At 46.1% G+C, this 13,033-nt stretch overlaps 2 protein-coding genes across 2 annotated transcripts; one reads left to right on the top strand and one right to left on the bottom strand.

Moving 5' to 3' along the window:
- NDUFC2 (NADH:ubiquinone oxidoreductase subunit C2) lies at positions 1-6,070 on the top strand. Its single transcript, XM_047753498.1, has 3 exons — positions 1-328; positions 4,069-4,212; positions 5,896-6,070. The coding sequence occupies exons 1-3, from the start codon at positions 154-156 to the stop codon at positions 5,943-5,945; spliced, it is 369 nt and encodes a 122-aa protein (XP_047609454.1). The 5' UTR covers positions 1-153; the 3' UTR covers positions 5,946-6,070.
- Positions 6,071-7,381: 1,311 nt separating this feature from the next.
- On the bottom strand, positions 7,382-12,796 carry THRSP (thyroid hormone responsive). Its single transcript, XM_047754047.1, has 2 exons — positions 12,087-12,796; positions 7,382-8,676 (listed from the first exon to the last, which is right to left on the bottom strand). The coding sequence occupies exon 1, from the start codon at positions 12,573-12,575 to the stop codon at positions 12,105-12,107; it is 471 nt and encodes a 156-aa protein (XP_047610003.1). The 5' UTR covers positions 12,576-12,796; the 3' UTR covers positions 7,382-8,676; positions 12,087-12,104.
- Positions 12,797-13,033: the final 237 nt, after the last annotated feature.

The following is a 13,033-nucleotide window of genomic DNA, read 5'->3' as shown; positions in this document are numbered from 1 at the left end:
CGCACGGGGAAGCGTTTGGGCGCCGCACCGCCCTGCGCGATGCCCTTCAGCCCCGCGCTCGGAGGAGAAGGCTTGTGGCTTGGGCTCCTGCAGTGGTCGTGGTGCTTTTCTTTGTAGTTGGCGGCCTGAAACCAGGCCTCAAGTGGGAACGGCATGACCATGATGAGCGGACGGCCGGGCCGAGTGCCCTTACAGTTCCTGCCGAATGAGGCCCGGAGCCTGCCGCCGCCCAAGCTAACCGACCCGCGGCTCGTCTACATGGGCTTCTTGGGCTACTGCTCCGGCCTGATTGATAACGCGATCCGGCGGAGGCCAGTGGTGTCGGCCGGTGAGGGCTGCGCGGGCTGGATCGGATGGGAGGAGTGGGGGTCGCAGGGCTCAGGGCCGGCTCCACCTCAGGCTGCGCGAGGTGCCTTCGCTTTTCAGGGCCTTTCGCCTAAAAGGCCCCGCCTCGCCTTCCTGAGGTTTCCGTGCCCGCTCAGCTCCTCAGCATCGGGCCCGACTAGAGCGTCATTGCACTTCAGGGCCAACCGAGGGTGCGGTGCAAACCACGACCTCACAGTGACTCTGTAAGGACTCAGGTGTGAACTCCCTGCACCCCTCTCCGCGCTGTGGGGTGTGCAAAAATGGGTGATCAGTCTGTGCAGTGCACTACTAACACTACGTGCATTTAGTCTTCCAACACCTTGGGGGAGGGGGGATTATCCACAATGGGGAAACAGAGCCTGAGAGGGGTTAAAGCAACTTGCCCAAGGTCATGTGGCGCGTTCTGTTTTTAAATCTCAGAGTCTCTATTCAGAACCAGCACTTCTCAGATTTAGTGTGCATGCTGATAACTTGGGGGTCTTGTTCAAATGCGGATTCAGATTCCTTAGATCTGGTGACAGTTTTGATGTTAACATTCTCTCAGATGCTGCTGGTCTGGAGACCTCACATAGAGTAGGAGGCTCTAAACCACTGGGTTGTATTTCCTAGTAGGTCAGTGGCCACCTGCCAGAGATCAACACTGGTAGTAGGTAACACAGTAGCTGTACTAAGGACTGCAGAAGGGAAAAGAGGGAAACTGTAGAAGGTGTCTTTGAATTCAGCTTTGATATTTATTTTGACAGATACTTAGAGCCTTCCAGGCCCATGAGAGGCCAGTGGGAGTGGATGAGGGGAAGATGAGTGAGTAGGGTGATAAGGCAACAAAGATTTAGGTAGATCATGGCAGTTTGTTCTCTAGGCAGACAGGAACCTTACATGCTTTTGAGAGCTGTGAGGGAAAGTGCAGGCATCAGACATGTGTTTTAAAAGGTCAGCTTGGGAGTTCCCGTTGTAACGCAGCGGAAATGAATCTGACTAGTATCCATGAAGATGCGGGTTTGATCCCTGGCCTCGCTCAGTGGGCCGGGGATCTGGCATTGCTGTGAGCTGTGGGGGTAGGTCACAGACTTGGCTCAGATCCCGAGTTGCTGTTGGCTGTGGCTCCGGCTCCAATTCGACCCCTAGCATGGGAACTTCCATATGCCACAGGTGCACCCCTAAAAAAAAAAAGCATAAATAAAAGGTCAGCTTTGTCAGGAACTGATTGGAGTCAAAGGAGTCCATTTAGGAAGAAAGCTTATACAGTGGTTCAAGCAACCAGGAATCACCCCGCTTTTGCCTCTTTTGCCTTCCAGCTGTCTGTAAGCCTCCCAGCCCACCATATCTCAGCATTTCTGGTGCTCACATAGACTTGAAATTCCATCTGTGCTGGATGTATCACCACTCCATACTTGCCCAAGCCTGTTGCTTGGTGTCATGAAAAGAGGTCCACTTTGAAACTAAATGACCTTGCTCCACTGTCACCTTGGGCAAGTTGCTTGGTCTGAGCCAGTTTCCTCATCTATAAAATAAGGATAATTCTTCTTTGCATTTTATGTGTGTGTGAGAGAATTATGGGAAAATCTGTAGGTAAATGACCTGGCACACAGAAGGTGCCAAACAAGTTTCCCTTTCCTTAGCTCTCATTACGCAAATGATGTACCATATAGTTGTTCAGCCTTTATTGAGCTTTCTCTGTGCCAGGCACTATTACACATTGGATATATCGGATAAACAGGTGTGGATCTAGGTGTGACACACAGTGTTCTAACAGAAGTGGGTGAGCAGAGTGTGCTTTGGAAGAAAGCAGATTGGAGAGATACTGTTCCAGAGGAAGAAAGTTTGGCTAAACTTGAAGTATGTGCCACTTAATCTCACCTCATTGGTTTGTTTGTTTGTTTTGGCCATGCCCATGGCATGCAGCGGTTTCTAGGCCTAGGAGGTTGTATGCAGGAGTTTAGGATCCTGATGGCCATAAGTGAAGAAGAGGCTGACAGGCTAGGTTTGTATTTTAGTAAAGATTCCTCTTGGAGTTCCCATCGTGGCTCAGTGGTTAACGAATCCGACTAGGAACCATGAGGTTGCGGGTTCGATCCCTGGCCTTGCTCAGTGGGTTAAGGATCCGGCGCTGCCGTGAGCTGTGGTGACAAAAAAAAAAATTCCTCTTAAAAACGGTAAAAGCTGGGATCAGTGTGGAGTGGAAAATGAGATAAAAGGAGACCAGTTAGTGTAGCTGAGCATAAATTCCCTGAAGTGAGGAAAGGAAGTATTTATAAGATAGAATTGACAGGATTTAGGAGTTCCCACCATGGCTCGGCATGACTAGCATCCATGAGGATGAAGGTTTGATCCCTGGCCTCGCTCAGTGGGTTAAGGATCTGGTGTTGCTGTGAGCTGTGGTGTAGGTCTTCCACCTTCATCTTCTGACACTCCTGATATGCACACCATACCCAGCAATACTAAACAAACTTTTTTCAGTTGGATTTTTTTTTAAATTAAAGTATAGTGGAAACTCCTGGGCCAGGAACCTGCCCCGCAGCAGTGACCCAAACCACTGCAGTGACAATGTTGGATCCTTAACCCACTTCGCCACAAAAGAACTCCAGTAGGCTGATTTTTTTTTTTTTTTTTTGGTTTCTGGGGCCACACACGTGGCATATGGAGGTTCCGAGAATCAGTCGGAGCTACAGCTTCTGGCCTATGCCACACCAACGCAGGATTGGCATCTCGTCTGTGACCTACACCACAGCTAACAACATCTCCAGATCCTCAGGCTACTGACTGAGGCCAGGGATTGAATCTGCAACCTCATGGTTCCCAATCGGATTCTTTTCTGCTGTGCCACGACGGGAACTCCAGCCGATTTTTCTAAAGACATTTTTTGAATAGGTAATACATGCAAAATTACAAAATTTGGAAGATACAAAAGAGAATCGAGATATATTTGTAGTATAATGCACTGTTTTAGTAACCACTAGATATGCAAATAAATCGGTATATGGAGACAAACCAAATTGTTTTTAGATTATTTGTAGAAGGCTCTATCTCTGCGTATCATGTCCTGAACATGTTCCGGGCTATAAGTCTGAAGTTAACTTTTGTTTTTTGGGGTTTTTTTTTGTCTTTTTGTCTTTTTTAGGGCCTCTCCTGTGGCATATGGAGGTTCCCAGGCTAGGGGTCCAATCAGTGCTGTAGCCACTGGCCTACGCCAGAGCCACAGCAACTTGGGATCCTAGCTGTGTCTGTGACCTATACCACAGCTCAGGGCAACGCCAGATCCTTAACCCACTGAGCAAGGCCAGGGATCGAACCCGAAACCTCATGGTTCCTAGTCAGATTCGTTAACCACTGAGCCAGAACGGAAACTCCCTAAAGTTAACTTATTAAAAAAGAAAAACTTTTATTTTTGTTCTCAGTCTGCCATTCAAGTTTTTGTACTTATCCACACTGTTCTTTGAAGAAACTTATAAAACCTAAATTTTAAAAACCTTGGGTTCTATTGATATTTATATTTGTAGATTTCTGTTGCTCTTCTTAATTGCTAGATCACCTTAGGGAGATGTCCCCAGGTCAAGACTGTTTATTCAAAATACCCATATTCAAAACCCTTTTTTTTTTTTTTAGCAATATTGGAAGAAATATATATCTGAAATATAAAAATGAGATTTTTTTTAAATACGCATGACTGATTTTTGCTTTCTTTGGGATGTGTTTGAATTTCAGGTTTGCATCGCCAGCTTCTATATGTTACTTCTTTTGTTTTTTTTGGATATTATCTTTTAAAACGTCAAGACTATATGTATGCTCTGAGGGACCATGATATGTTTGCATATGTAAAGTCACATCCAGAGGATTTTCCTGAAAAAGGTATTTCAAGTTAATTGTAGAGAACTTGTCTTACTCTGTATCATTTCCCCCATTAATCCCCGTTAATGCCTTTGACTTCAGTTCCTTCTGTATTCTTCTGACTTCCACATCTCCATAGACAGAATCCTCTTGAACTCATATATCTAGTTTCAGTGCCTGGCACTACTATCCACCTGGGTACTCCACACAGAAGCCTGGGAATCCTCTTGACATCTCTCTCTTTCACTTCCCATTAGTCAAGTCTAATTCTACTCCCTAAACAATTCTCAACTCTGAACTTTCCTCTCTGCCGTTGCCACTACCCTGGTTCAGGCTCTGATGACCTCTTGGGTGGACTCTTGAACTTGCCTCCAGTGTGCCTCTGCGTTTGGTCTTCCCCAAGTCACATCTCTCTGGATAAATATGGCCACGCTTAAGGTAGACTCGCTAGGATGGCTTATTTCCCCAGGTTGAGCTAATTGCCTGGTAGAAACACTTCGCCTCTTCCTTTTATCTGCCCCATTACATACTCAGCTGTGTCCCTCAATGGACTGTGTCTTTGTTTCCCCAGTCTCCAGCAGAGAGCATACACATAGCAGGCACTTAGTAAATAGTGGCTGGCCTGAACTACACAGAGTCCTGCCTCATGAGATGCTGTGTCCTGAACCTGCCCTGTACCGCCTTATACGCACTGTACCTCCTCGATCCTCCTCTTGCCCCATTTCCACCCGGTACATCTAGCAAATTCCTGCTCAAGATTCATCATCTCAGTGAAGCCTTCATCCAGATATGGGTGGGAATTTCCTAAGCACACTCTACTTAGCTTGTGCCAATGTGAATATAATTGTGATACAACTGTCGTGTTGTTTGTATTTTATACACATACATAATACAGAAGTGTGCATGTATGAATGAATGGAGGAAATTTTTCAACTTGTCAAATGTATAGATTTTTAGATTTTCCTGTTCATGTAAATGTGATATTAAATATTTAAACGTCATCAGACTAAATTATGATCTTTGAGATCCTATTTATCTGAAATTTTATTAATCTAAAATTTCCATAGCCTTCAGTCTCATAGGTGATGTTTATGGTGGGTCAAAAAAGTACGGAATTTTTTGCCAATGAAGAGCCAAAGACTAGTACCAGGCCATCAATAGCGGATATATCAGGGATGGGGAATGTTCATAACTGCTGGATGTTAGAGCTAGAAGGAGTCTTGGGAATATTCACTCCTAAGAGGGAGACCCAGTAGCAGGCAGTCTTCAGTCTCCCTCTGGCTCTCTGCCTCCACATCTCCACTAGCTCCCCACGGCAGCATGTAGCGCTTCACAGCCCACTCTCTCTGAGCTGCAGGTTGCTGGCAGGGTGCCAGGAGCCTCCTGCACCGACGGTTCAGGCCTGGAGAGCTTGACCGCCTCAGCTCCTGGTCCCTCCTCATTCATTCCTTCTTTCACCCCTTCAGCCAAGATCCCCCTGGCAGCACATTGCCCCTCCAGACAACCCTCTGGACGTCACCAGACTGTTCCAAAGTTATTCCTCATTCAGTAAAACAAAACGTCTCAGTGATTGCCAAGCCATGCTGAAGAAGTAGAAAATAAGGCAATGGCAGTTCTTATAAGAATATTAAGTGTTAATTTTTCTTTAGAAATATGATTTTTAAAACACAGTTTTAAAATCTTTTGTGATCTTTCTTTTTATAGATAAGAAAACTTACGGTGAAATTCTTGAAGAATTCCATCCAGTGCGTTGAAGTCTCCAAAAGGCTTGCTCCGGTTTCACTGATACTGCTTATTTCTGAATTCAAATTTCTATGATATTTGAACTTTATGTTAGTATTATGTTAACACCTTGTGATTAAAATGGTCTTCATAAGCACTCTTGACCCTTTTTTTTTTTTTTAAGGCACCCACGGCCTATGAAAGTTCCAGGGCTAGGGTCAAATCGGAGGTGCAGCTGCTGGCCTACACCACAGCCATAGCAACACCAGATCCGAGCCGCATCTCTGACCTCACCACAGGTCACGGCAACACTGGCTCCTTAACCCATTGAGCAGGGCCAGGGATCAAACCCATGTCTTCAGGACATCTGGCAGATTTTTTTTTTTCCTTAGTTGGCCTCACCCACATCATGTGAAATTTCTCAGACCTGGGATCAAATCTATGCCTCCACAGCAACCTGAGCTGCAGCAAGTTGGGTTCTTTTTTTTTTTTTCTTTTCTTTCTTTTTTTTTTTTTTGTATTTTTAGGGCTGTACCTGCAGCATATGAAGATTCCCAGGCTAGGGGTTGAATCAGAGCCGTAGCTGCTGGCCTACACCACAGCCACAGCAATGCCAAATCCAAGCCGTGTCTGTGCAACACCAGATCCTTAACCCACTGAATGAAGCCAGGGATCGAACCTGTATCCTCACAGATACTGGTTGGATTCATTACCACTGAGCCCCAACGGGAACTCCTCCTGGCAGATTTTAAAATGGGGTTTAGTACTAGTTCAGAGTTGACAAACTGGCCTGTGGGCCAAATCTGGCTCACTGCCAGACAATTTTAATGGAACACAGCCATGCTCATTTGTATACATGTTTATGGCTACAGAATTGCGTGGTGTAACAGAGACCTTATGGCCTCCCGAGCCTGAAATATTTAATATATGGCCACTCACAGAAGAGTTTTGTCTGCTTCAGTTCTGGTGCAAACAAAACAAAGCAAGCCAGATTATAGAAGGTTTTGTGAGTCATGTAGAATGATTTTGACTTGATCCTATAGTTAGTGGAAAACCACTAAAGGATTTTCAATAAGAATAACATGGGTAGGTTTATATCGCTGAACTCTACAGCAGCATAGAGGGTGGTTTAGAAGGAAGAGACTCAAGACCAGGAGAGCAGCTAGAAGATGTACTGGGAAGGGGTCCCTGCTCTTAGATGGATCATCCCAGAGAAAGCAGGCTCAGTAGCTGACGCTGTCTACAGTGGAGTCTGGTACAACTAGAAGTAAAAGATCCCACCTCACTAGAATGAGGTTACTCTCTATGGCTTATCAAGTTCAAATGTTTGTCCAAAAAGTTTTTGTTTCCAAGCCCAGATTTCACAATCATTGTTTTTTGGAGATTAACGAGGTTATTTATATGTGATTTCAAATTAGGTGGCAATATGAATATAAACAGATGGTTTCTGGGCAAAATCAGAGTTTTCTTCACTTTTTAAAAAAAATTTTATTATAGTTGATTTACAGGTTCTGTCAATTTCTGCTGTACAGCAAAGTGACCCAGTTACACATATATATACATTCTGTTTTTCACATTATCCTCCATCATGTTCCATTACAAGTGATTAGATATAGTTCCCTGTGCCCTGCAGCAGGGTCTCATCGCTTATCCACTCCAAAGGCAATAGTTTGAATCTATTAATCGCAAAGTCCAGTCCATCCCACCCCCACCTGCTGTTTTTAAAGTTTATTGAAGTATAGTTGATTTACAGTGTTGTGATAACTTCTGCTGTACAGCAGTGATTCAGTTATATGTATGCACATACCCATTCTTTCTCAGATTCTCTTCCCAAATAGCTTATCACAGAATACTGAGTTCCATCTCTCATCTCTTGAGTCCCACTTGTTAAAAATGAAATGCCTCAGAGTTCCCTTCGTGGCTCAGTGGTTAACAAATCCGACTAGGAACCGTGAGGTTGCGGGTTCAATGCCTGGCCTTGCTCAGTGGGTTAAGGATCTGGCATTGCTGTGAGCTGTGGTGTAAGCCAGCAGCAACAGCTCCGATTAGACCTCTAGCCTGGGAACCTCCATATGCCGCAGGTACAGCCCTGGAAAAGACAAAAAAAAAAAAACCCGAAAAAATACTTTAGAAGCTAATAAATTGTATGTACAAATACAAGGTATTTTATTGCTATTGTAATAAATAGGTTTATAGTTCACCTGTGCTCAGCAGATATAAGAGGATGAGCCACTTAGTATCCAGGGACTCTGCTGCTCCTTAGTTCTGGGCAGGCTAGAGCAAATACAAGGTGAGAGTGGGAGAAAACAACTCACCAATAGTAACAGCTCTCACATCCTAAATGCTTTTGATTCATCAAACTTAATTTTTGTAACTTTATGTGGTCGGCAATACCATCTCATTTTATAGACGAGGAAATTCACTACGAGTTAAATAAAATCACAGTGAATGACTGCCAAGAGGAGGCATGTGACTTCAGTTGGGTGCTATAACTTCTCTTTCTACGGTAACCCACTGGCCAGGTAACATCTGGTCCCTCCTGAATCCCTGCCTACCACCCCCAAGTGGGTAAGAGAGTTGCGAATTACAATAAGCATTCTAAAGGCGACCCATGGGTCCATGGATTGGTTCTCAGAGGAAGGGAAGGAAGCATTCCCAACAGCACTTGCAGCTGCAGGTCCAGGTCTTTCTGGTCTTTTCCTCCAGCTAGCAAACTGCTCCATGTCCAAATCACAGAGTCTGCCTTCCGTCGTGTAGAGTAAGCTGTAGAGTGCAGAAATTTAAAAAAAAAAAAAAAGTCAGTATAAGGTCACATCATTAAGGTACCGTCACATTCCTATTGAGGTAGGAAAAATACTGAAAAATGTCAATGGTGCTGCTATAGGAAAACGCTGGTGGCGTTACAGAGCTGAAAGAAGGATCCAGTTGTCTGAGCTGCAGTCTCTCATCCAATTTCATCTCCACATTTTACAAACAGGAAAGCTGCACGGAAAAATGAAACAGGTAGTCCAGGAACAGACAGTGGTCAGTGCAGAGCCAGGACAAGAGGCCAGATATTTTTTAATCTCTATATAGGTGCCGCCAAAAAAAAACGGTTAGGGTGTGTTGAAGAGTTACCATGTAGAATGGGCTGCTCATGTCTTTGAAAATAGTTCAGCTGGTCAAGGAAAGGGGTTTCTACCCGCTCTGCCGTCTCCAAGTGCCATCTCCAGCCCAGGCTGCAAGAACTGTAAGGTGCTAAGGAAGCCCACTAGTGTAGAGGAAAGGAACCAGAGATGAGTTGGGCTACGGACAATTCACATCTTGGCCTTGCCATTTCCGGAGTAAACCTGGACTCATTTTACTCCTCAGATTTCCAGGTTTTTCATCTGTAAAAGGGGATTGTAATTCTATTAGATAATGGATAATGCAAGTGATTTTAAACTATGAAACTATTCAAGTGCCAATTGTTGGGGGCGGGGTTGTTTTTTGCTTTGTTTCATTTTGTTTTGTTTTTGTCTTTTTAGGTCCATACCTGCAGCACGGCAAATAGAAGTTCCCAGGCTAGTGGTCGAATCAGAGCTGAGCCGCTGGCCTGTGCCATAGCCTCAGCCACAGCAATGCCAGATCTGAGCCGTGTCTGTGACCTACCGCACAGCTCACGGCAACACCAGATCTTTAACCCGCTGATCGAGGCCAGGGATCTAACTGGCATCTTCATGGATACTAGTTGGGTTCCTTACCACTGAGCCACAAGAGGGAGTCCCCAAGTATCAATTGTTTTTGCTATTACTGTTATTCAGTGAAGAAACAAACCCTGAGAAGTGAGGTGGCTAAATCAAGGCATCACAGCTCATCAGTGGCGGAATCAGGACGTGAACCCAGAGCTCTTAACCCAGCCCGATTACATTCAAGAACCACCTCTGAAAGGCCATCCAAGGAGCCTTCAGGGGACAAGGAAGCAGGATTGAAGTTGGCGGTTTAGGATTGAGTTTGAGGTAGGGGAGGGAATAACGGCTGAGAAAATACCTGACGTGGAGCTGTCTATAAGCTGTGTGTTCAGGGTCCATGTGTGTTCCCACCATTACAGAGTGGCCTCTGGAAGGTCATGAAGGTAACACAGTATGGCCCAGAATGAGTCTGAGGGAAAGAGCAGCCAGCTCAAAGTTGGGGTCAGTCTTACTTTGTCTGTCCCCTTAACTATATGACTTTGGGTGAGTCATTTCTTCTCTCTGGATTTAATTTCCTTCCAAATAAAATGAAGATAAAAATCCTGCCTCACATGCCTGCATCAGGTGATTTGAAGATTCTCGTGAACACAGGCATGGTTTATCACTCGTGAAGCCAGTTTATGGGAGCAGGACTGGCAGGTGGCCCAGGATAAAAACAGGCAGGTGTCCTGGCCAAGGTTCCCCCAATCTTTACCCAGGACTGACCCACCCAAGACTGTCCCAGGCCATCTTTTCACCTCCTACCCTGTGCTAACACCTGCTAGTCTGGCTTCCTGCTCAGCTTCACCTGACAACCCAGTCCTATGCTCAGATTCCAACACGGGCGTATGTCCTCACAACTGGCCTTCCCAGTGGGCATGCTTCCACACTGGTGTGTCTGGAACGGCTTAGAGTGCCAACATCACAGTCCTTCAGCTTTCTGTGTGGCTGGCTGCAACTTGGGATGGCCAGAGTGCCCCTGCTTGTAGGGCTGCTGTGAGCAGCCTCACTATGAACCCCCTTGTGCCATATAAATATAATTTTCAAAGTCCCATGACTTGAAAAAAAAGTTGGCAAGCAGAGCCATACACACGTAGAATTCACAATGCACACCTGAGTAGGTATACGCCTTGGGAAAATTTCTTCATTTATAAAATAGAAATAATAAAACCCAACTTCATAGAATTACTATGAAGATTAAGTGAGATAATTCTATGTCAAGCACTTAGGGGCTGTGCTGGCATTTTATGTGCTCAAATAAAAGCTATTATTGAGAGTTCCCTGGTAGCTTAGCAGGTTAAGGATCCAACGTTGTTACTGCTGTGGCTCGGTTCGCTGCTGTGAAACTTGTTTGATCCCTGACTCGGGAACTTCCTCATGCCAAGCGTGTGACCCCAAAAAAAAAAAAACTATCATTAATATATGACATCAGGGTTCTCATTTTAGGACTCATCAAAGATGGACCATGATAGAGGGCATATCCCTCAAAATTATATATAAAATTACGTGTCTATATACTTGGATTCTGGGGAAAGACCCCATAGCTTTAATTAGATTCTTTTTTTCTCTCTCTCTCTTTTTGTCTTTTCTAGGGCTGTTCCTACGGCATATGGGGGTTCCCAGGCTAGGGGTCAAATCGGAGCTGTAGCCACCGGCCTACACCAGAGCCACAGCAACGCGGGATCCGAGCTGCGTCTGCAACCTACACCACAGCTCACGGCAATGCCGGATCCTTAACCCACTTAGCAAGACTAGGGATCGAACCCGCAACCTCATGGTTCCTAGTCGGATTCGTTAACCACTGAGCTACAACAGGAACTCCAAGATTCTTTTTTTTTTTTTTTGCTTTTTATTTTTTATTTATTTGTGTGTATGTATGTGTGTCTTTAGGGCCACACCTGCAGCATATGAAAGTTCCTGGGCTAAGGGTCAAATAAGAGCTGCAGCTGCTAGCCTACAGCACAGCCACAGCAACACAGGATCCGAGTGGTGTCTGCAACTCACACCACAGTTCCCAGCAACGCCGGATCCTTAACCCACCGAACGAGGCCAGGGATTGGACCCACATCCGCATGGATACTAGTCAGGTTTGTTACCACTGAGCCACTACAGGAACACCTAATTAGAGTCTTAAAGAAATTGACAGTGAAAACACACTTGTTTAGTTCATATAGCTCCACATATTCATACTTACTAATAAATGCACAAACACATAGAGTGTACATAAAGTGTGCACTCACCAACCACTTTTCCTTATGTTTCCACAACAATTCACCATCCCTACTCAGCATTTCTGGGTTGGAAGGATAATAAGGCAGGCCTGGCCTTAGGCCATCCCAGGTTGTGGTCTCAGGAGCCCAAAGTGAGGGTGACTTTGTCTGAGAGCCAGGCTCTCCCTCTGCCTTGGGGTTCACCACCGCTCCCTCTCCTCCCCTGGAATGTCCCCCAGGGGACTCTGACACCCACAAGCATGGCCACCGTTACCTTGCCTAGAGTCCGAGGCTACATGGCCTGTCCCATTATCTCCAGGTATTTCCTCGTCACCTCCTCAGCTTTCAGGGTAAGATGAGTAAGAATGTGATGAAGGCTGGAGAAATGCAGGTGGAACTGGGCTTCTAGGTCCAGCTGCCCCAAGAGCCTCTCCTCCTCGGTCTCTTTGGTCTCTGCAGCTTCATCCTCAGCCCCATCGGTTTTGCCATCCGCCACCTTGGCCTGCCACTCCTCCCGGGGCAGCAGCCCATGGTCCACAACCACCCGGATGGCCTTGAGCATGGTGAAGTAGTTGTAGAGATCGGGGGCCCCCGACTGGGCCTGGCACCCGTGTGCACTCGGCTGCACATCCCGCAGCAGGCTGGGGATCATCACCACCTGCTCCATGTTGCGAGCCACGGCCAGGTACCGGTCCATGACGGTCAGCAGGCAGTTCTTGGGGTAGCGCTTGGCCAGCACCTGCATGGTGGCTTTCCCGTCCATGCCGAGTCCGGCAGAGTGCCCCAGCACAATTTCCACGCTGCGATTTTTATGTCTGGATCTGCAGCAGTTTGACAGGATGCCAAGGCCCAGCCTGTGGGTCAACACAGCCCTCTTTTCAGCCAATCCCAGGGCTTGGGTCCCCACGTCTGTATCAGGCGATCTGTCTGCCCAGGGACAGGACTGCCAGACTTCTGTCTGTCATTTCAGGACGCTACCATGGCCTCAGCCAAAGCCCGGCTCCTCATTCATCAGCTCCTGAGGCCAGTTATAGGGCAGCCTTTGCCTTTGGCAACTGGTGCACTTGACCTCAGGGCAGTAATTCATTCTTTCAAGTCATCCAAAACCAAAGTTGCCCCCTTGGTTTTCTGTGTCCTAATGTGCAGCTTGTTTCATCAACCTCGGCTGTGAAATGAGAAGGGTCATGCAATGAAATGGTTTAGTGTGGAGGAAAGAGCACT

This window comes from Phacochoerus africanus, chromosome 11 (genome assembly GCF_016906955.1).
Source record: "Phacochoerus africanus isolate WHEZ1 chromosome 11, ROS_Pafr_v1, whole genome shotgun sequence".
NCBI lineage: Eukaryota > Metazoa > Chordata > Mammalia > Artiodactyla > Suidae > Phacochoerus > Phacochoerus africanus.
The sequence above is the reverse complement of the archived record's forward strand: the minus strand, read 5'-3'. Positions and strand labels throughout refer to the sequence as shown.

Coding starts and splice junctions, on each gene's coding strand:
- NDUFC2 (XM_047753498.1), top strand. CDS start 154: ATGACCATGATGAGCGGACGGCCGGGCCGAGTGCCCTTACAGTTCCTG. Junction 329..4,068: donor GAGGCCAGTGGTGTCGGCCG/GTGAGGGCTGCG, acceptor TTTGAATTTCAG/GTTTGCATCGCCAGCTTCTA. Junction 4,213..5,895: donor AGAGGATTTTCCTGAAAAAG/GTATTTCAAGTT, acceptor TTCTTTTTATAG/ATAAGAAAACTTACGGTGAA.
- THRSP (XM_047754047.1), bottom strand. CDS start 12,575: ATGGACGGGAAAGCCACCATGCAGGTGCTGGCCAAGCGCTACCCCAAG.